Source organism: Narcine bancroftii, chromosome 7, assembly GCF_036971445.1.
Source record: "Narcine bancroftii isolate sNarBan1 chromosome 7, sNarBan1.hap1, whole genome shotgun sequence".
Taxonomy (NCBI): Eukaryota; Metazoa; Chordata; class Chondrichthyes; order Torpediniformes; family Narcinidae; genus Narcine; species Narcine bancroftii.
This window is the reverse complement of record NC_091475.1, coordinates 10,366,940-10,389,451: the sequence shown is the minus strand read 5'-3', so window position 1 is coordinate 10,389,451 and position 22,512 is coordinate 10,366,940. Positions and strand designations below refer to the sequence as shown.

Sequence of the window (22,512 nt, the reverse complement as noted above, 5' to 3'; positions counted from 1 at the left end):
AATTGCCTGAAGCACCTCTTACAGTCAGGGAAAGAGAAGCAAAGCCAAGATTCCCCCCCCCCCCCCCCCCCACCCCACCCCACCCCCCAGAGTCACCAGGGGTCTGTGGATTCACGTCTAGTGCTGCTGCAGCCAGATCCTAACTTCCAACATAATCAGGAAACCTTCAGCACCATCTCGCATCCCAGTTCCAATACCTGGTACCCTGTCAGCCAATATCGCGCCAGTCTCCAGCAGTCCACCGCCTGGTGTGCACCCTCAAACACAGTCGCCAGCAGCCCGCAACCTGCACAGTCGCAGATTCCTCTCTGGTCCACCACTGTGCTCACCATCCCATGGGTCATCCTCTCTGCTTCTCCTTCTTAAACGGGGTTGTTCTCCGCATTTTCTGGTGCCCTGTGCCAACCTTCTGTTTCCCCAGAATCTGCAACCCCTCCTGGCACCGCCGTCTGGATGACGCCGCTGCTTTCATGGGTGACGTAACCATCTGCTGCAAATATGAACAGATCAATATTAGCTTGGGTGAGGCAAAGATACTAAGGACCTTTGATAACATACAGCACCTAATAGCCTGAATATGCCTGAGATTGTCTGATCTTGGAAGCTAAGCAGGTTCAGGACTGGTCAGTACTTGGAGGGGAGACTGCCTAGGAACACCAGGAGCTGTAGGTTTTTGGGAGGGGCGGTGGACAAAGTGGCAACTCTGTCTTCCTTACGGGAGATAAAAGTTAAAGAATTTAATGCATGTTACATTCTAAATGAGGTAGTATTGCATGAAAATAATGGAACCTTTATCTTTATTTCACTGGGAGGTGTGGGAGGAGAAGAAAACATTACAAGTCGTTTTATTTACATCTTGTATTTGATCTCATACCTCGACTATGCCTTGGTCACAAACATCAAGTCTTTCGCTCGTTTCAAGCTTAAAAGCTCCATAATCAACCATCTGTTGGGTATTAATGTCCACCAAAGTATTAAGCTTCGTATTGGCTTGAACTAAAGCCTTACCTATTTCTTTTATTGTAGAGGATAACTTAGATTCAAGATTCTTAATAAGCATATCAACTGGAATAGATTCAGGCAAAATAGAATCCTGCTGTTTCTGTGTCGCCAAAGGGTCTTCTATTTCCTTCCCTTGGTTTAACTGCTTTTCTTACAGTATGACTGCCTGTGGAAACCCCTGCCACAACCTCCGCAGCAGTATCTGGAGGCTGATGGCCAGGGTTATCCTTAACCCATATTACATCAAGAGCCTTCATTACATCGATGTCTGTTGAAGTCTTCATTACTGGTGGTGCATTTCGCAGCGCCACCGCTACATCAATCGGTAGACGTCTTTTCAGAGTCGGGTCTTCAACTGGCAGCGTCCCAGCTGTTCTAGCTGTCAAAGATTCACTGACAGCGCTCACAGCGGGCGTTGATTCACGCACACGCGCCCTGCTAGCCCTTTGTTCCAAGGGCTGCCGGGCGCCATCTTTAAAGAGCCCTACCGACAAAGAGCGGAGATCCGTTGCCGAATCTTGTACCTCTCTTCCTGGATCCATTCCACGCTGAGTCCTGGCTTCTTGTATACAAGTAGGCTCAGATAACCTCGGGAAATGCAGTTTCTTAACAACCTGTTGCCATTTTTTTTTACTTCTTTTCAGCAGTTGTACCATTAGAAACTGATTCAACATCTCTAACTATTTCTAGGCTTTTAAAAAGTTTTAACGGGCACTTATAGACAAAACAATAACAAAGAGTCAGGAGAGAAGTGGAAGGCACGTCTGTTCCTTACGCCATCTTGCCACGCCCCCAACATTACAAGTCAAAATCATCCTGATTAAGAAATCACAGGTTTTGTATTTGGGGAACTAACTATTGGCATGTGCAGGAAGTTACAGTTCTCGGTGCTTGATGTGAGTTGCACACAGAGAGAAATGGCAACTGAAGCAAGTCTTGCATTTGTTTCTTCAGCCTGACAGAATACAGTATTTTCAATTGGGAATGGGGATTTCGGGGGGGGGGGGGCAAGGGATTAATGAATTCAGTAAACAAAAAGGAAACTGGAGGCCCTTACTGGGTCAAGCAGCGTCCATGGAGAGAAATGATCAGTTGGGGCAGATGGAGTGGCCATTTCTCTCTGTGGATTCTGCCTGACCCATTGAGTCTTGCTGCTTTTCTTTCCACTCTCAAGATTCCAGCGTCAGCAGGAAAGAAATGGCGGAAAAATGAACCAGGATAACAGGAGTGGCTTTCACGGGCGTCCCGAAGCCCTTTCTATTAGGTCATTTCACGGAAATAAGCAACAAATTGACCAAATCTCATTTATAAAAATAGGACTGGTGGTAGCGAAAAAATGTATCGCTATCACTTGTGTGTGGTCATTGACCGAGCTACCCAGTGAATTGGGTAACACTGATAAATTACAGCCTCAAGGTAAATATTTTCTTGCTTGTTCCAGTTTTTACAATTTGTGTATCTATAATTGGTTAATTTGGCAATGATAAATGAAAACTTCCTGTCTCCATGTTTGTCATTCGTGTTCACTCTAAGCATCTTTAGCCATTAATATCAATTTTTAGTATGTTTCAAAGTGCTGGAACTGCACATAAATAGCAACAAAGGACCTCAAGGTTTTTATTTGCATTCAGCTCAAAGGAAGGGTTTCATGCATAAACAAATAATATTCACAGAGTAATTGGCTGAAGATGATTTTTTGCTGTGTCAATCAACCAATCAAAAGGATCTCTCAATGGCCATGGGAGAGCAAATGGTTTCAGGTCTCACTCTTTACTTTCAACCACATTCATTAATGTGACAGGGACTTTCCCCCTGTGAAGGGGCCCAGCAAGGGGCTCTGAGACTGAAGAACATCCAGGCAGGGGGCTGTTGGTGACTCGAGGCCAGGAACCCACATTGGCTGGTGACTGAGCTCAAGGGACTCACACCCAGGTGCGGACTGTTGGAGACTGGCTGAAGGGGTGCCAGGTATCGGAACGGAGATGGATTAGGGTACCGAGGGTGCTGGGAACTTCCTGTTCATGTCAGAGGTGCGTGCATCTGGAGCTTGGTTTGCTGATGGTTTGGATTTGAAGGCTGTGTGGCCACGGAGTCTGCAGGAGTGCTGAAGGTGAATCCATGGACATTCAGTGACTCGGGGAGGCAGTGGGAGGGGGGACCTCTCATTTGCTTCTCTTTCACTGACTTTAAGGGGTGTTTGGGTATTACTGCTGATAGTGAATCTTACAGTAGATTAAAGAGATTTCATGTAATATCACATTTTCTGTTTTATTACATGACAATAAAATAATCTTGAAATCAGATTTAGGCTAGTACTCTACCTTCATGAATCTGGAATGCTAACTCTCTTTCTCTCTCTTTAGCTACAGAAAATTCCCTACCTGCTGAGAATTTCCAGCAATTTCCGCTCATCTTTCAGATTCACAGAGTTGGCCCGGTATTTTTCCTGTCACTTTGTTCTGCGATTAATTAACAGTAATGGTTTCTGGTTTTCTGCCAACAAACTGATGGAGGCAGGAGGATGTCAGCCAAGTGATTCATGATCATTTCAAGGCAAGAACTTACCCAATATTTTAGGTATGGACCCATTCTGTTGAAAGGTTTCCAAAAGAAATGAACAGATTTCCAAAGGCATTTCTCTCATTTCCTATATTTAGCTTTCATTTTTTTTCATAAATTCTAGGATTTCTTTTCACTTTATGCTAAAGTTATCTTTGTTTTTCTCTTCACACATTTTAACCTCTTTCAGTGGCAGCATGACCCAAATGCATCTAGAACAAATATAGCAAATATAGGCCCATTAACTCATCAAATCCATGCTAACTATCCAGCAACCATTTCAATGAACCCATCTTATTATCCCCAAATCCTCTCCCCATATACACACACACCAATTTATATTAGCCATTGATCTTTGGAATGTGGGAGGAAACTGGAGCCCTTGGGGAAACCCATACTGGAACGTAGATGGCTGGCAATGTCACTTGCTACAAAAAATATTGATCTTTTGGTTACTTGGTACTAATGATCTTGCTAGCCTTTTGTAAATGTTTCCTTTTTTTTAGTTGTCAACTTTGTTCACTTTTCCTTTCAGACCTTTAAAGTATTTTATTCTTTAGCAACTTCTAAACAGACCAAGTTCAACTTGGCTGGCGAAGGCCTTTGGTTTAGGACAGGTTTTTCAATAGCTAACACCCTGATAATGAGCATGTTCCAGCCTGATCATATATATTTCCAGATGGGAGTCAAAGGAGGAGATGGGGTGGGGGGGGCTCTAACATTTAAAATTATTGCTGGCTACAGTTGAAGAGGAAGTCAGAAAATGCAAGGTTTTTTTTAAATCTGAGAAGACCAGCAGGTATTAATAGGGGGATTACAAGTGTGTGAGTCTAATGTTGATATTAAGGAAGTTAAGGGGGGAGAAAAAAATCTGTTGGGCAGAATAATCTATTTTGAAGAGGTAGGAGCTAATCAAAGATAGCCAACTTTGTTTGGAATAGATCCTGTCGAACCAATTTGCTTGAATTGAAGAGAAAATGGAGTTTTGAGTATCACTAAAATGTAGCAGATCAAAGATGGGGAGCAAAAGGATAACCTTAAATACAGCACGGCAATGCAGTCAATACTGCAAAAGCACTTTCAACTCTGCATTAACTCTTATTACACACTCTCCTGATTTTATCTTTTCTCTCATTCTCACAACTTCTTCTTTCAGCCACAGAATAAACAATATTATGCCTTTAAGGCATCTGATGCCACATGTTCCTTGCAAGATTAGAAATAAATAATGGCACAAGGGATTTATGGTAACCTTTTGGGGAACTGTGATTTGACCTAAAACTGTACTCACATTGAATATTTTGAACCTGACATTATTTTGTGGTTTTCTTTGGCCAATGCACACTCAACATCAATTTCTATCAGCTTATGAATATCAGAAAATAAAGCAGAGTTGATAATTATGAGATTTGGGCACTTACTAACACTGAATTTGAGTCCACAGTTTTTAATCTGGATTCTTTCTGTTCACTATGTGCTAATGCATGGAAGGTGGATTGGAAGGGTTTAGAACACGAGCATCAATAAGTCATTTGGCCCGTCGATCCTGCTCTGCCACTCAATAAGATCATCTGATGATAGGCTCATCTCCACCTACCTGCCCTTTCCCCACTGTGGTGGAACCACTGTGTAACTGTTAGTACTGTCTAATATAAAAGTATTATATGGGCTGGCCCGCCCCTGTAACTCCTCCCAAGAATTCCCATAAAGGTGGTTACACCCAAAACCTGTCTTGGAACTGGGCCAGCAACATGTGAGATTTGTCTGCAGTTTATGGTGATTAAAGCCTATTAATCACGACTTCTAATCTGATGCGAGTCATTGATAGTGTATCACCCATATCCCTTACTTCCCTACTATGTAAAAAATCAGTCCAACCTTGTCTTAAATATATTTACTGAGGAAGCCTCCCCAGCTTCAATGGACAGTGAATTCCACAGATTCACCAACCATTGGGAAAAGCTGTTCCTCCTCGTTGCCATTCTAAATCTACTACCCTGAATCCTGAGGCTATGTCCCGGTGAGTATAATCTCTCCTCAGGCTAACCCCCTCATCTCTGCAATCAACCTGGTGAAGCTCTTCCACGCCACCTCCAAAGCCAGTACATCCTTTCTCAAAGATATTGATCAAATGCAGGCAAATGGGATTAGAATACCAACTGGGACAGTATGGGCCATAGGGCCATGTTGTTTGACTCCATGACTCTATCCCAGAGCCATGTAGTTATGGCAGCACATATAAACTACTTTCCTGTAGAAGTAGGTTTTCAGACATCTTTTTAGTCTGTGGTTTCTTTGCAGGTATAAGGGATCTCCCACCCTGATACAGGAAACACGACTTGAGTAGATCACCTTTAATCCACTTAAAGCATATTACTCTCCCTTTGGCCATGTGGATTTCCATCAACTGGTCCCATATTGGGATTCATGTTCCAACAGGTTTCACTCTCTGTCTTTAACTATGTTACTGCAAACTTGTGATGTTATAACATCATCATGGTAAACACAATGTCGCGGCTGCAGTATGAAGCCCTAAAAGTATTACATCTAAATGTTTATATGTTTGGAGACTAATTTAGAAAAAGAAAGTATTTGTAATATTCCAGATATGAAAGAAATATAATCCAAAATACTCATATGGACACTCACTTAAACTATTTCTTTTGCTCTCAGGCCCCCTCCCTTCTAGCCTATTGCTTAATACACTTTTGCTCAGAAGACATTCTTAACAGGATGGTTCTACAGAGGTTCTCATGGTTGGAGTGATCAGAATCCCAAGGGCCAGGCATTCAGAAAAAAGATAAGAATTTTCTCACTAAAGAGAGGTTCAAACCCCTCCTTCTACCACTGCCTCCTCTGAGCAGGGCTGTGGAAGGTCAGTCACTGAGCATATTCAAGAAACAAACATTTTTTTAAGACTTTAAAAGGAATCGGGTGTTCTAAAGTAAATGCAGGGAAGTTGAAGGTCAGTTAAAGAAATTGACCATGATTTAATTTAATGGCGCAAACAGGAGAGGCTGTATGGCCTACTCCCATTCTAACACACTTGGAACATTAACTGGCCTGTTCCTCAAACCTCAATCCCTTGGGCAGACTTTTCCCCCAGTCTTACCTGACCTGCCCTCTCGACAGGAGAAACCTGTGAAACAGGAGTGCTCAAGGTGCACTGATCCAAATCTAGACATGTTTTTTTCTGCTGTTTAAAGAAAAATTGCAAGGTGTGGAATTTTTAAAAATTCCCTCATTCTCTTTTTTTTAAAATGATTTTCAGAAGTTAATTTTAGGTCATCCAGCAAAACATCACGAAGAAAACAAAACTATTTTAGTAATTGATCAAACATGAAATTTAGCACATAAACAGTGTTTTATAATGCAGCATTTCCCATGACAGTTAAAGCTTCATCAATAATGCACACACATTTCTGGCTTTGTGAACCAGGTTAATGGGAACATCCTCCACATGGTGGCACAACCCAGAATGGTGTTAGGGCCCAATGACAGCCTTAGTTTGAAGCCAAATCTGAAATGTATTTCACCCCACCCCCAACTCCACAATGTTTTGAAATTTGGATGGAACATAATATTCAAGTCTGTAACCCACAGAAATTAAATAAATTAAATACAAACCTTTCAGATTGGTGTTTTAGATGCGGCGAGGAGGTAGGAACTTTTTTTTTCATATCCAACTTGGTTATGCTCTGAAATAAGACAATTTTGGGTAGATTTAGTAAACTTCTTTTTAACCCAAATTACAGGAACTCAATTTCCACAAAACCCAGAATTATTTTCATTTAAGATCATTACAGGAATAAGACCCAAATTGAAACTGTCCAAATATCAAATAGAATTTGTTATAATTGCACTGGCAGTGGCCAGAAAATGTATATCTGTTGCATGGAAGTCTGATTCATATTACGTTGTGCACATTGGAATGCAGAGATATATAGTTTTTACCTACAACTTAAGAAATAAGAATAACATATTTTTACAAATTTGGCAACCATATTTACAAAGCTCAGGTGTAAATCTTTAGACTTGTTCTTCCCAACCATTGAGACCAGTGTTGAAAATTAAATAGAACATGAATTTATGATCCATGGTGTGTGCGGTGCTTTTCAGCAATCGGTTTTCTTTTTTTTCTTTCTTTGCCATCTTATCTTTTTCTTGCTTTTCCAGACATTCATTCATTCATTTCTCTCTCTTTTTTACTTTGGGGTCTTTTTGGGAGGTGGAGGTTGTGGGTTAATACCATCATGAAGTAAATATTGGACAATAAATCTGAAATCTGCCTACTTTTGGCCCATATTCCTCTGAACCTTTCCTTTTCAGATGTGTCCAATGACCTGTTCTTGTAATATGACGATAACACAAACCTTGGGTGAAGATGGGAGCAAATATTCAGCCAATGGAGTGAGTGTCTTGGTCGTGCTTTGCTCGTAACAGCTGTTTGAATAAAGTTGTGTGAAACAGCACTGGCGTCGCCCAGGGATGAAGAACTGGTTGATGCTTTTTGACGTTGGGGTGACTCTCTTAAAAGTGTTTCCTTATCCCTGCTTAGTAAAAATCTTTACTTAGCATATTTAGCTGTAAACTTGGGAGAGGGGGGTTGAGCCATGGATAGTGTAGTGGTTAGCGCAACACCGTTATAGCACCAGCAACTGGGGTTCAAATTTAAATTTACCTGAATTACCTGATTAAAGTCAACTTTACACAATCAAGGATCACAATAGTGATTTTTTTTTCAAATTGCATTTCAATTTGCACTGTCTTGTTTTTTAAAATTATTTATTCTTCATGCTGATCCATTAGTTTGGTACTGTAAGAGTGAGTCTCAAGCAACTAGAAAACCCACTTATCCGGCATCTACCAATCCACTTAGGTGCCAGATAGCAGGGGTTTTACTGTAACTACCTTGATTACACCAAGTCTTGATTCATCCACTAGCATTTAGAAATGCTAATGCTCAAATTATTTCTGGCGTAAAACCTATGATAGTTTTGTTGAATAATACATGACTGAGGTTGGTCAAATCATGGCAGTGGCTGATCTGGATTACTGTAATCCAGAGTTTTCATACCTATGGGTAATTTAGTGGGTCCAAACCCGTAATTGCACAGTGATAAACATTCCAGCCAGGCAGGGCGAGTTAAAATCAACTGGGCTCTGACTCTTGGGGGAGGACGTGTCAGAGCCCGGCTGAGTTAACGCGTTACTCCTACTGTGGTCAACTCGAATTACCAGGGTCCGTTAGTGCTTGTGTCAGTCTGTCAGAGCCCAGCCGAGTTAACTCGTTACTCCTACTGTGGCAGTGTGAATGGTCAATTCGAATTACCAGGGTCCGTTAGTGCTTGCGTCAGTCTGTCAGAGCCCGGCCGAGTTAACTCGTTACTCCAACTGTGGCAGTGTGAATGGTCTACTCGAATTGCCAGGTACCGTTAGTGCTTGTGTGCTTGCGTCAGTCTGTCAGAGCGCGGCTGGCAGGGCTGTTAGCGCGTACCTGTGCTTTAAATCGTCACAAGATTACTTTTAATACCTAATACAATGTAATGCTATGTAAATAGATGTTATACTCTTTATTGTTTAAAGAATAATGGCAAGCTGGTCTGTGGGTTTGTCCTAAGTTTGAACAGTCTGAAGCCTATTGCAGTAGATTTTTCCACAGTCTTTTATACATTGAGCGTGTATGTTTTATTCCTGCTACGATTTTACTGCTCTGTGTTTGTAATACATCACTTGTGATGTCACTGCTGAGGTGGGGACCCCCCTCCCTTTAAAATCAATGAACTGGGTAAATCATGGTGCAGTATGCCCGGTAAGTTTACCCGCTTCCTAGGAGGGTTGGCAGTGTGAAAGGGGGTTTAGATAGTGACTTGCTGGGCAAATCAAAGCAAAAATATGTATTTTATTTGGTAACTGGAATAGTTTGGTATGTTTTCTTTCTTTTGTGGCACAGAAAAAAAATTGCAGAATTTCACAAAGTCGTATTTTTGCAAAATAAATCAAGTGTAACTTAATCGGCACTTCATTTCAACTATGCTCATCAATTTCACCTACTGGAAGGGTGGAATAGTTCATCAGGGCTTATACAAACACAATGCAATTCATAGAACAAAACTAAAGTTATACTGTCACATGTTGAAACGTTGGAAGTCAAAAGCAAATTCCTGATGGTGAGGAACTTGGGACATGGTTATGGAAGATGAAACACTGTTCCTAATCTTAATAGTTTAGGTAAATAAAATTGTGCAACAGTAATCCTGCTTCCTAATGACCTTTTCTGTAAATAGTATGTTCTAGCTTGTTAATTTGATATATGCAGTGATCAGCTTTCCAGTTCAGTAAACTATTCAAGTATTAAGCAATTGATGAAAAATTTTAATCCTATTGGCATGGTTAGTGTAGCAGTGAAACACAAAGTTGTTACCAAAGCTGAAGGAGTATTGGATGCAGCTTTACTGATCTGGAACAAAAAACAAAATGAATGTGTTTCCCATGGCTATGCAGTGATTTCCAGCACCAATATGTGGGCAGCAGGAAATGTAGATGAAGTCGATGGAGGGGAGAAGGGTGTGTGTGTTGGTCTAGGATAGTATGGAGTGCTCTCCATACCACTCAGGAATACATCCACTGATTGGACAGCAGTGATCAAAGATGTTGGGACCTCTGGGTGGCAGGACAAGAGACATGCTTGTAGCATTCTGGTGGTACTTCCTTGAAGTCCCTGGATATGATGGACATTCCCTCAGATGCTTCAAGTCTGTGGATGGAGGTGACTAGTTCATAGCTGTGTTTGAGAAAGTATCAAGTTTGGTGGGTTCAGAGACGATCTGGACACAGAGGTTACAAACAAGGTAACTTTATTGAACACATGGGAGACAAACAAGGATGGACATCAAATGATACTTACTCTATTACTAAACAACTATATAGACTATATATATATAATTTTCCCCTGCAACCGCTGCAACTATATATATATAATTTTCCCCTGCAACCGCGTCTGCCTGTCCCGCATCGGACTTGTCAGCCACAAACGAGCCTGCAGCTGACGTGGACATTTACCCCCTCCATAAATCTTCGTCCGTGAAGCCAAGCCAAAGAAGAAGATATAGACCAGTGGTTCTCATCCTTTTTCTTTCCACTCACATACCACTTCAAGTCTTACCTATAAGTGCTATGTGATTAGTAAGGGATTGCTTAAGGAGGTATGTGAGAGGAAAGAAAAAGTTTGAAAACCATTGCTTTAATCGTCCCTCAATGACTCGCTATGTGCACGGTTTCAGAACTCCAAAGGAAATGGGCCTATGACAATTTTTCTCAAGCAAAATATTTCAGTAACTTTGGTCTAAAGCAGTGATTCTCAACCTTCCCTTCTGAAGTGCCAGTTGATGAAGTAGACAAAGACGATGTGGTCAAACAATAACCATGGCTTTTATGAGCAGAAACTCATGGTACAATAATGAAAGACAATAGATGCATATACAGTTATATCCAAGGGAAGTGTCCTTAACAGTAGAGATAATGCACAGCCAATGTTAGTACAGCAAGGCTCGCCAGAGGGGGGAGACAGGCAGCTTGGCAGACATTCACCACAGTCTCCCCCTGGCAGAAGAAGGGTTAAAATCAAAAGGACAGCTGCTAGGAAAGACTGAAGCAAGCAATACATGGATATCATGTTTGGCCTTGAGATACTCTAACAGCAAAATACGCCAGTATCTAGCAAGCAATTGAAATATAATGAGATGTTTTATGAATATGTCAGCCTATCAGGTCGTTTACGAATTCTGGTGCTTCGTCTCAAAACAGGTGGCTCCTTTGCAACCTTGGGAACTGGTACAGGTCCTGGGTCAGTAGTGTGGGAAAGAATGACTTCTGGACCTGCTCCAGAATCGCCAGCATGAGGCAGTGGAGCCTCAGCATGGCATCTGAAAATTGACTAGGGGGTCACTGCACTACTGCAAAGTCACTTTTTTTGTACTGGCTGGTGGGGGGGGGGGGGGGTGAGTCCAACCACTTTGAGTCCAACCTCTCAGGTTCACTCTAAGTAGGGGTGCGAGGAAGGGGTGAATCAGACAAGGCCAGATCTCTTAGGGGTACAGTGTCAGTACTCCTGTCTGGGAACCTAACATGAGCGTAGTTGGGGTTAGTATGGAGTAGCTGAACTGGTTGAACTAGGGGGTTGGTTTTACACACCCGAGCGTGGCTCTTCAGCAGCACGATTCCAGGCTCAGATAAACAGGCTGGCCAGTCCATCACAGTTCCTGATTTCCTAGGAAAGGCAAACATACGTTCATAAGGTGTTTGATTTGTTGCAGTACACAATAAAGTCCGAATAGAATGTAGTGCCTCAGGCAGCACCTCCTGCCACCGGGCTACAGGGTAACCATGTGTTTTTAAAGCAAGATTAACAGTCTTCCAGACAGTAGGATTAACCCTTTCGATCTGCCCATTGCCCTGCGGGTTGTAGCTCATGGTACGGCTGGTGGCAATTCCTTTTCATAGCTGGGCTCGCCGCAGTTCAGCGCTCATGAATGCTGAGCTTCTGTCGATATGAATGTAATTGGGAAAAACAAAAATGCTGAAAATTCTGTCAAGTGATTTAATGACAGATGCTGACGAGATGTCAGGGGAGGATATCGCAAAGGGAAACCTGGAATATTCGTCAATTACAGTAAGGAAATATACATTTTTTGTTGTTGGAAGGTAACGGTCCTTTAAAATCTAAGCTAATCCTCTCAAAAGGTCGGGTTGCCTTGATGAGAGCGGCCTCTGGAGCTTTGAAGTATTGTGGTTTGCATTCTGCGCAAACAGGACAGCTTTTAGTCAGTTTCCTGACTTCTTCCAGAGTAAGGAAGGTTGTTAGCCCTTATGTCGTGGCAGAATCTCGTGATTCCTGGGTGGCACAGTCTGCTATGAATCTCTTTTGGCCCGTCCAGCTGAGCACCAGCAGCAGATCGTGACAATGCGTCAGAGGGATCATTTAACCTGCCTGGTCTGTACTGGATCTTATAATTATAAGTTGAGAGTTCTATTCGCCAGTGTGCCATCTTATCATTCTTGATTTTACTTTTGTGTTTAGTACTGAATGAACATGTTGGCTACAGATTTCTGATCAGTGACAAAAGTAAATTTTCTACCGGCTAGAAAGTGTCTCCAGTAGCGAACAGCTTCAATAATAGCCTGGGCTTCTTTTTCCAATGGCAGGATGTTTATTTTCAGGTCCGTGTAATGTGCGGGAGAAGAATGACACAGGTCTGCCCTTTTGATTAAAGGTTCCTGCCAAGGCACAATCTGACGCATCAGTTTCCACTTGGAATGGGACTTCCTCGTCAATGGATGAAAGTGCAGCTTTGGCAATATCAGCTTTAATTCTCTCAAAAGCCTTCAAGGCCATTGGAGAGAGGAAAAGATTTAGTGTAAACAGAGGGCATGCCTTTGTGGCATAGTCCCGAACCCATTTGCAGTAGTAGGAAAAGAATCCCATACACCTTTTAAGGGCTTTTGGTGAGTTTGGGGGCTGGTAACTTCTTTCCGGGTCGGGGTGGATTTCGTCCTTGAGGACAATGTAGCCCAGAATGGGTAGCTCTGTCGCACTGAACACACATTTGCCCTCGTTAAATGTTAGGTTGAGTTCTTTAGCTGTTGCTAAAAATTTCTTTAAGTTGTTGTCGTGCTCAGCCAGTGTTTTCCAACAGATAGTGACATTATCCAGATAGGGAAACGTACCCTGTAACTCATACGTCCTAACAATCTTATCCATTTCCCTCTGAAACACTGACACACCATTAGTGACTCCAAAAGGTATCCTTTTAAAGTGGTATAACCCCCCATCAGCCTCAAAGGCTGTATAGGGTCATTCCTTTTTTTTTAATGGGGATTTGGTGGTAAGCTGCTTGGTGGTCGATCACAGTGGAATACACTTTGAATTGCGCTATCTGATTAACCATTTCATTGATGCGTGGCAGGGGGTAGGTATCCAGGTTAGTGTAACAGTTGTTTGTCTGGCTGTAGTCAATAGCCAGTCGATTCTTAGTGTGACTTTTCACAACTACCACCTGGGCTCACCACAGACTCTTACTGGGTTCAATTACTCCCTCTTTAAGCAATCTCTGGGTCTCAGCTTTGATAAACTCACGATCCTCTTTGCTGTAAGAACGGCTCTTAGTGGCAATCAGCCAACACTCGGGGGGATAGATCACTGAAAAGGGAGGGAGCTTTGATCTTTAATGTGGACAGACCGCAGTACCTAGCGCAGGGGATGGTAAGTGTAAGTAGTGGCCCACCAAAATTTAACACAACACTCTTCATCTGAGATTGAATATCTAACCCCAGTACCACAGGGGCACAGAGCTCCGGCATAATAAAGATCCACACATCAACCAGGCAATGTCCCTGGAAATTTAAAGCAACTTTACACTTGTCCTGTACAGTTTTTGTAAGTTCACTACAAGCCATCGATATCTTTCGGTTTGCTGGATATCTCCGCAAGCTTAAGGCTCTAACAACTCTCTCGTGGATGTAGCTGTCACCATTCCCCGAGTCTTTTAGACAATCAAGAGTCTCACCATTCACCTCCCCCTTCATAGTTAACCGTTCCAGTCCGTAACATTCCCCAAACTTTGGAGTCAATTGAGCTATCACAGGGGATCTCACCTCGCCATCACTTGAAGTCGATTCAGCCTGCTCGTCTGAAGATTCCCCCTTTTCACAGTTGTCTTCCATTCCTGGAGCTCCAGGATGTATTTTCTTGGTGCTTCTCTTCTTCTTCTTATCAGTGGGAGTATTTTTCGCCTTACACACTTTAGCAAAGTGGCCAACGTTCCCACAATAGCTGCAGGTAGCAAATGGAGCCGGGCACTTCTGTCTGGGGTGCCAGCTCTTATCACAGAAGTAGCATTTTTCAGGAGTTTGCCCTTTTCTTTCCTTCGGGGTTCCAGCACTCTTGGATGTTTTCTTTTCGGTTTCTAGCATTTCACTGGAACGCATGGAACTTTTCAGTGTTTTGGCTAGAGTGACTGCCCGGTCATAGGTTAAGGGATCCGTCTCCAGCAGCCTCTGTCGGATGTAACTGGAGTCAATCCCGTTGACAAAAGCATCCAGGTTCAAGGCATTGCAGTGTTGTTGCACATTGACTGCCCTGACATCACATTCATTTGCCAGTGAGTTGAGAGCCAGTGCACAGGCAGCATCACTTTCCTGGGTTTCTGGTGTCTAGTCTGCAACTGGTGTCGAGCAAGCACCACATTCCGTGGCGCTCCATAGTAAGCAGTCAGACGTTCCCGGGTTATAACCAGAGTGGTAGCTCCTTGCGTTACGGCGAAAGGGTCCTCACCCAGCAGAGAGTTCAGGTGGCCCCACTGTATCGCCTCATCGACCACGTTGTTTCGAGCCATGAAGTAATTGAAACAAGCAATCGAGTGGTTGAAAATTTCTCTGGTCCTCGGGGCATACTGGTCGATTATCAGCTGCTCTGGTTTGAGGACTGCATCCATATCTGCTAATAAAATTGAAGTGCCAGTTGATGAAGTAGACAAAGACGATGTGGTCAAACAATAATCATGGCTTTTATTAGCAGAAACTCATGGTACAATAATGAAAGACAATAGTTATACCCAAGGGGAGTGTCCTTAACAGTAGAGATAATCCACAGCCAATGTTAGTACAGCAAGGCTCGCCAGAGAGGGCGGGAGACAAGCATCTTGGCAGACATTCACCACACCTTCCCACTCACATACCACCGTAAGCAATCCTTTACTAATCACAGAGCACCAATGGCATAGGAATTACTTAAAGTGGGATGTTAATGGAAAATGGTTGAGAATCACTAATATAAATATTCATGATGGACTCCAATACCAGTGGCTGCCTATCTTTTACAGACTTTCAAACACACTCCCAATTCCCTGAACCAATGGGGGTGTGGCTCACTGAATGCACGGATCTAGGGATGAACTACAGCTCAACTTAAGGCTAGTGCACACCTTACCCATGACTCCTCCAGCGATGTAGTGACCTGGTGTGGAGCTATGTCCGGGACTTGGACCAAGAGGCAGAGAGAGAGAGAGAAATGTGACGTGCATCAATGTTTTATACTGTTCAGAGCTTGTGATGCTCTGACCAATGATTACACAGAGTCATTTAAATAAGCCAGCAGTAAGAGTCTAACCTTGACTGGTGCAGGTGAGGCAACTTCCAAATAAGTTTCAGACAGGGAGGTCACGTGACCCTCCACAATCCACAATGTTCCAGAGAGGCCATATGTTCCTCCACATATAACATTCATCTAATGCCAGCTTTATGTTTGCCTGAGGTGGAATGCAGACTGCTTTCAATATAGCTGGTGAATTTCTGTGGCATTTAGGTTTTGCAGGCCTGGGGTGCAAGAGATTGCCAGCAATGCCATTTCTGAGCACCACAAAATGTTGATGAGGAGGGCAGTCACCTCCTCCCGTCGTTCCTGAGGAGGATCCATCTGGCGGATTGAAGTTCTTCAGTTGAAAACAGTCGGGATGGGAATACCTGACCCATGTTTCAGTAAAGTACACAGCAGAAATAAGATTTTATAACAAATCAGCATAAAAATTAGAGCTTGCCTCATACATACTGGCAAAACCCACCCAGTTGTACATGGAAGTTGAAGACAACACTTACCCAAAAAAAAATCAAAGATGGGCTCAATGGCAATGCTTCAGTTTAAAAGTACAAAAACCTATGTTTTGTCATTCAAGTCCTGTAAATGTCCTTTTCCCCCAAAGTCTGCATTCTTGGAACATTCTGCATTTGAAAATTGCCCTGAATCTGCAGAAGTCTGACCACTTTGTTCATGTTTTTCATTCTCAGTATTTGAAATAAAGGAATCTAAAGAGGAGCTCAAGTTCTTGGTTTCAATAATGACAACAAGTGGATCACAGCATTCCTCAGAATCTTCCACTGATGCCAGCACGTGAAATGGAGCTTTTTGGGCCTGTTCTGTGAAACACTGCAAATATAAAATAATAAAGAAATATTTAGCAAGTAGTGTTATATTGACAGATTGAAACTTTTCACACATAGCTATGGTTGACTTTCAGACCATCAGAAGTGCTTGAGTTGTCAACAACATACATCTTGAAATATAAATTTTATACAAATTAAAAACCAGAGAATTAAAATCACCAATTATGCAGGTACTACTTAATATAAATGAAAAGGTATAGTGGTTGGTAAGGAACAAACATTCTAAGACATTTTTCATAATTCTTAAAATTCTCTACGAGACGTTTTGCCTGTTGACCACAATCACAAGTTCTATGCCAATTAATTTAAAACAGTGACAAACTTACAACCGGCAGTGACTAAAAAATATCTCTTGGAACTTGCATAAAAAAAGTCATGGGCTTGAACTGGCTGTAATAAGAGTGCTTTGGGTTGGAGCTGATGAGACAATGTCTAGAGTCGTCTGTTTAGTTTCGGTCTCTATTTTCAGATGGCCCTGCGCATAATACAGCAGTAATTTGAGGTAAAACTTGGAATGAGAGGGTTGAACTGTGAGGCAACAATGAGGAGAATAGGATAGTAGTCTCTAAAGTTCAGATATTTCATTGAAGAGAGAAGATTCTAAAGAGGTGTGGCAGGATACAGAGATTGCTTTCCTTAATTAGAGAACATCGAACTGAGAGGCCAGACTCTCAGCATAAAGGACCAAATGCTTAGGAAAGTACCCAAAAGAATTTCTTTAACTAGAAAGTTGTGAAACCTAGAATTCTTCACCCACAGGATTGTGGATCTTTAGTCACTGAGTGCCATTCACAACTGAAAAAGATACAAATTTGGAATCCAAGGAATTGAAGAAATATAAGGGATAGGGGCAGGCTTTTGTTGAAGAGTACATTCAATATCTCCATCTAGTTATGTTTGTGAAGCAAGGTCAAGATTGTTAAATGGGACATTATGGGAAGCAATTTAGCTACAGCTGGATTCCTGAAACATCCAAAATAAAGCAAAAAATGATGGTGAAAAAAATAATCACCCAATGTCAGGCAGCACAAGTGAAAAAAGAAACAACGTTCAAGGTTCATCATTAGCCAATCATCAGAACTAGGAAAAAGCATCCTCCAACTTATCATTGACCTGACTTTATGTAATTCCCATCCCTTCCTCCTTCCCAGCCAATGTCCTGAAACATAACTATAGGCCCTTTCATAGAGGGGAAAAAAGGCGTACGTAAAGACAGATTCTCTAGCTTCTATCCGACTAGGAGGGAACACTTACAGGTGGAGTGTAGTTGCTCCACCTCCTGCATAAAATGAATGCCGCCGATGATGTCGTCAGTCTGCAATCTGAGCATGAATTTTAAAGCATACACGAGAGTTAAGTGCCTTGATGATACTGAATTCACATCTGTAACTCTCGTGCCAACCGGACTCCAATACGTGAGACCATCGCGCATGTGCACAGGAATCAAGGTGGCCGCACCCAGCCTATGAACCCTGGGATGCCGACAACCCAAAGTAAGTGAGCACATTTGTGTGCACAGTGTGTTTAGATACAGGCCAATAGCAACTGTGATTTGTCTCTTAAGGATCATTATTCATATGAGTGATGGCTAAAGTATTTTCTTCTTTCGGATGGGAGGGAATGTCTGCATTAATTTTTCACTTGTCACCATGTATATTTGACATCATAGCACCACTCACCCTAGCTCCAGAAGGCGGCTTCCGACTCTGCTCTCCATAAAGGCAATGCTGGATTCGCATTATAGGCCATCACTATAAAAGGTAAATTCACCTTTCTTTTCCTTGAGCCAGCTTTAATGCAGAGTTGCACCATAAAATGGCCTTATGGTTCCATGTCAGAGAATTGTAAAGTATAGAAAGAGACTCTTCAGCCCATCACGTCTGTACCAACTATCATTTGCATCTCTATGAATTCCTCTTGCCTGTATTAATTCTATGCCCCTCCATCCCTTGCCCTCTACATGCCTCTTAAATATTGTTGGCAGCTGATTCCAGACACATCTTTTTATGTGAAAAATATATCCCTTCAATCCGATCACCTTTGTCTCCTCTCTCACATTAAATCTAGGCCCCTTATTTTCCCCATGGGAAACAATCTCTGGTTATCCATCCTATGCTTCCTGTAATTTTATATTTCTTCATCATGTCACCTCTCAGCCTCCTTCACTCAGAATACCCAATTTTTCCTTGTAACACATCCCATCCCAGTCACATTCTCTTCTCCTTTTCTCATCAAGCAGAAGATGCACGTTTTAAAATACAGCCATTCAGAATCAAAGACAACTTTTATCCCCGCTGTAATTAGACTCGTGAATGGAGCTACCATTAGTAAAAGATAATGCCTTGAACTGTTTAACTGTGCTCTTCTCTTTAACACTGTATTTTGCACTTATTTCTTATACTATGTCCTGCTCTTTTGTTTAATTGCAACACTATCCCCTGAACCTCCTGGTGTCCTACGTATAAATGATCTCTGGACAGCATGCAAAATAAAGTTTTTCAACTTTATCTTAGTACACATGATAATAAGAAATACAATGTTCCAGGCTACTGATACATCTAGTATGACAGAGGAGGAGGTTTAAGAGAAGAGGGGAAGTTTCATTACTGATTAGCAGGGAGAATTCATGCCCATTCTGTTGGATCTGCTGAGCATTTCCAATAATGTATTTTATTTTAGATTTCTAGTACAAGTACTCCCCGACTTGCAACCTATGCGTCTTGCGTCCATCCGCACTTATTTTTTAAAAATATAAGAAAATATATAAATTTACATCACTTATTTTGTATTTGACAAACTATACAGGGATACAGGGCATTTAAGAGCAAAAATGTGCTCACTTACTTGGGTTGTCGGCATCCCAGGGTTCATAGGCTGGGTGCGGCCACCTTGATTCCTGTGCACATGCACGATGGTCTCATGTATTGGAGTCTGGTTGGCACGAGAGTTACAGGTGTGAATTCAGTATTATCAAGGCACTTAACTCTCGTGTATGCACAAACCAAACTCCAATATGCAAACCCACCACGCATGCGCCAACTGAAGACTCGCACATGCGCACAGGAATCAAGATGGCCGCACCTACCATATGGACCCCGGGACGCTAACTAACAAAGTAAGTATGCACATTTTGGCTCTTACATGCCCTGTATCCCTGTTAAGGTTTGTCAAATACAACATTTGATTAAAAAGTTTGCTTTAAGACTTTGGTACTCCACGCACATGGGTAAAGTTCCGACTTATGTCCATTTCGAGATACAACTGATGCTTCAGTCCCAATTACGGTCGTAAGTCAGGGAGTACCTGTATATGTCTATATACTATATATTTCTAGTATATTTTATTTTTGGATTTCTGTAAAATCAATGGAACATACATCTGATTATCTCATTTAACAATTTTGTATGGGGAATATAGATTGACCAGAACAACAAGCATCTATCCTTTTGCAAATGGAACTAAAGGATTTTGTACTCCCATCTGAGAAGGGAGCCAGTGATTCAGGTTAATGTCTTGGAATAGTTTCTGAGTGAAAAACATGAATATTAGTCCGGCCTATCTGATATGAAGAAGTTTCTGGCATGGGCTCAAAACCTACAACCATCTGATTCACAGCAGAGAATAGTACAGTACTATTAAATTTGGAGTGGCACGGTTGGCGTAGCGGTTAGCACAAGGCCTTCACAGGGCCAGCAATCGGGACCAGGGTTCGAATCCCGCACTGCCTGTAAGGAGTTTGTACATTCTCCCTGTGTCTGCGTGGGTTTCCTGGGGGGCTCCAGATTCCTCCCACTGTTTGAAACATACCAGGGGTGTAGGTTAATTGGTTGTAAATTGGGCACCACGGACTCATGGGCCAAAATGGCCTGTTACCATGTTGTATGTCTAAATTTTTAAAAATTTGAATTGGGTTTGAATTAGGCAGGCCAGATTCTACCAATAACTGATCTTACAACATTTTTTTGTTATTAGAATCAAGCAAGTTATAAGTGAGATACTAGCATGGTTTCTGGACTAGATTATGTTATCTTTGGAAACCACATTGCAAATCAGCTGGGAACAAGACTGCCAAAAAGATTTAAAATCGCTTAAGAGACCAAATTTGGAATTTGACCCACCCAAGGATACTTTTTGAAAATTTCTTTATAATATTTGTTTAATAAATTTATATATATTTTTTTTCACAATCTTATTTTTTTTTTTTTTTCCACACCATAAATCACATTAGCCATGATATACACTATTTCTTTTCACACATATACAGTGACTTTTTCTCCCCCCCCCCCTTTCCTCCCAAACCACCCCCCCACCCACCCCTCTCATCCATTTTAGGTATACAATCTAGGTTGCATTAAGCCAGTCAGACAATGTTGTCATTCAACAAAATTACACCAGAAATTCTACTGAGTCCATTCTTTTCTTTCCTTCTCCTTCCATCAACTTAGGTAATGTTTGTCCCCGGTAGGTTTTCGCTATTGTATTTAATGTAAGGCTCCTATACTTGTTCGAATATTTCAATATTATTTCTTAACCAATATGTTATTTTTTCTAATGGAATACATTTATTCATTTAAATTTGGTAGTTTCTTCCTTTTAATTTGGTTATGTATTCCATTAATATTTAAAGACATATAGTTCAGCGTAGCCCTTTTATATTTTGTTTATCTTCTCTTTCCGTTTTTCCATCATTACCTTTCCTCCTTTTCCATTTCTGTTTTCTTATTTTCAACTCTTTATAAGACAACATTCCTACAACATCTAACATTTTCCTTATTCTCCTATTTCTATCTTATTTATCCCCAATCTCCCCTTCACCTCCTGAGTTGTCCTTTATCCCTTGTCGGACAACCACATCTCCCCTCTCCATTTGGATTTGCGAATCTACTCGCAAGCGTCAACTGATTTTGCAGTGACCGCTATTTCCCCCCACCCCGCCTCCCCCAGAAAAGATTTCACTTTTCATATGTCACAAAGGTCCCTCTTTTAATTCCCTCCTTATTCTCTCTATTCCATTACCTTCCCTTATTAATTCTTGTCTATACTATCTATATTTTCCTCTAAGTACAGATACATTCATGTATGCTCATTGTCTCTATTCACTCTAATACCTCTTTACCTGCATACATATCAATCGTGATCATTTTTACTCTCATTACCCGTCTTCATCCCTCAGTCTATTTTTGTCTTTACCCACATACATATCAGTCGTGATCATTTTAACTCTCATTACCCGTCTTCCTCCCTCAGTCTATTTTTGTAATTGTTCTGCAAATTTTCGTGCTTCTTCTGGATCCAAGAATAGTCTGTTTTGTTGTCCTGGAATAAATATTTTCAATACCGCTGGATGCTTTAGTATAAATTTATACCCTTTCTTCCATAAAATCGCCTTTGCTGTATTGAACTCTTTTCTCTTCTTTAGGAGTTCAAAACTTATATCTGGATAAATGAAGATTTTTTGCCCTTTATACTCCAGTGGTTTGTTGCCCTCTCTTACTTTTTCCATTGTCTTCTCCAGTACCTTTTCTCTTGTAGTATATCTTAGGAATTTTACTACAATAGATCTTGGTTTTTGTTGTGGTTGTGGTTTAGAGGCCAATACTCTATGTGCCCTTTCTATTTCCATTTCATGCTGTAGTTCTGGACATCCTAGGGTCTTAGGGATCCACTCTTTTATAAACTCCCTCATATTCTTGCCTTCTTCATCTTCCTTAAGGCCCACTATCTTTATGTTATTTCTTCTGTTATGGTTTTCCATTGTATCTATTTTTTGAGCTAGCTGTTCTTGTGTCTCTTTCGTTTTTTTATTAGATTTCTCCAATTTCTTTTTTAAGTCTTCTACCTCCATTTCTGCTGCTACTGCCCGCTCTTCCATCTTGTCCATTTTCTTTCCCATTTCTGTTAAGGTCATCTCCATTTTAATTATTTTCTCCTCTGTGTTGTTTATTCTTTTTCTTA

The 22,512-nt window shown here is 41.5% G+C and overlaps 1 protein-coding gene and 1 long non-coding RNA gene across 4 annotated transcripts in view; one reads left to right on the top strand and one right to left on the bottom strand.

Annotated features, from left to right (window-relative positions):
- Nucleotides 1-2,941: 2,941 nt before the first annotated feature.
- Nucleotides 2,942-16,571, top strand: LOC138738500 (uncharacterized). 2 transcript variants are annotated; one of them, XR_011341574.1, is made up of 4 exons: nt 2,942-3,032; nt 3,366-3,579; nt 7,891-7,971; nt 16,402-16,571. It is a non-coding gene; the product is annotated as an uncharacterized lncRNA (long non-coding RNA). The 2 variants fall into 2 exon arrangements; XR_011341573.1 differs by lacking the exon at nt 2,942-3,032 and adding an exon at nt 3,033-3,112.
- LOC138738499 (interleukin-10 receptor subunit beta-like) overlaps nt 15,107-22,512 on the bottom strand; it is a 37,083-nt gene continuing 29,677 nt past the window's right edge. The window contains exon 7 of one of the 2 annotated variants that reach the window (XM_069888796.1): nt 15,107-16,540. In XM_069888796.1, coding sequence (XP_069744897.1) covers nt 16,271-16,540 — 270 coding nt within the window. In that variant the 3' untranslated portion in view covers nt 15,107-16,270. The remainder of the gene's footprint in view (nt 16,541-22,512) is intronic. The other variant, XM_069888798.1, reaches the window with a different exon arrangement.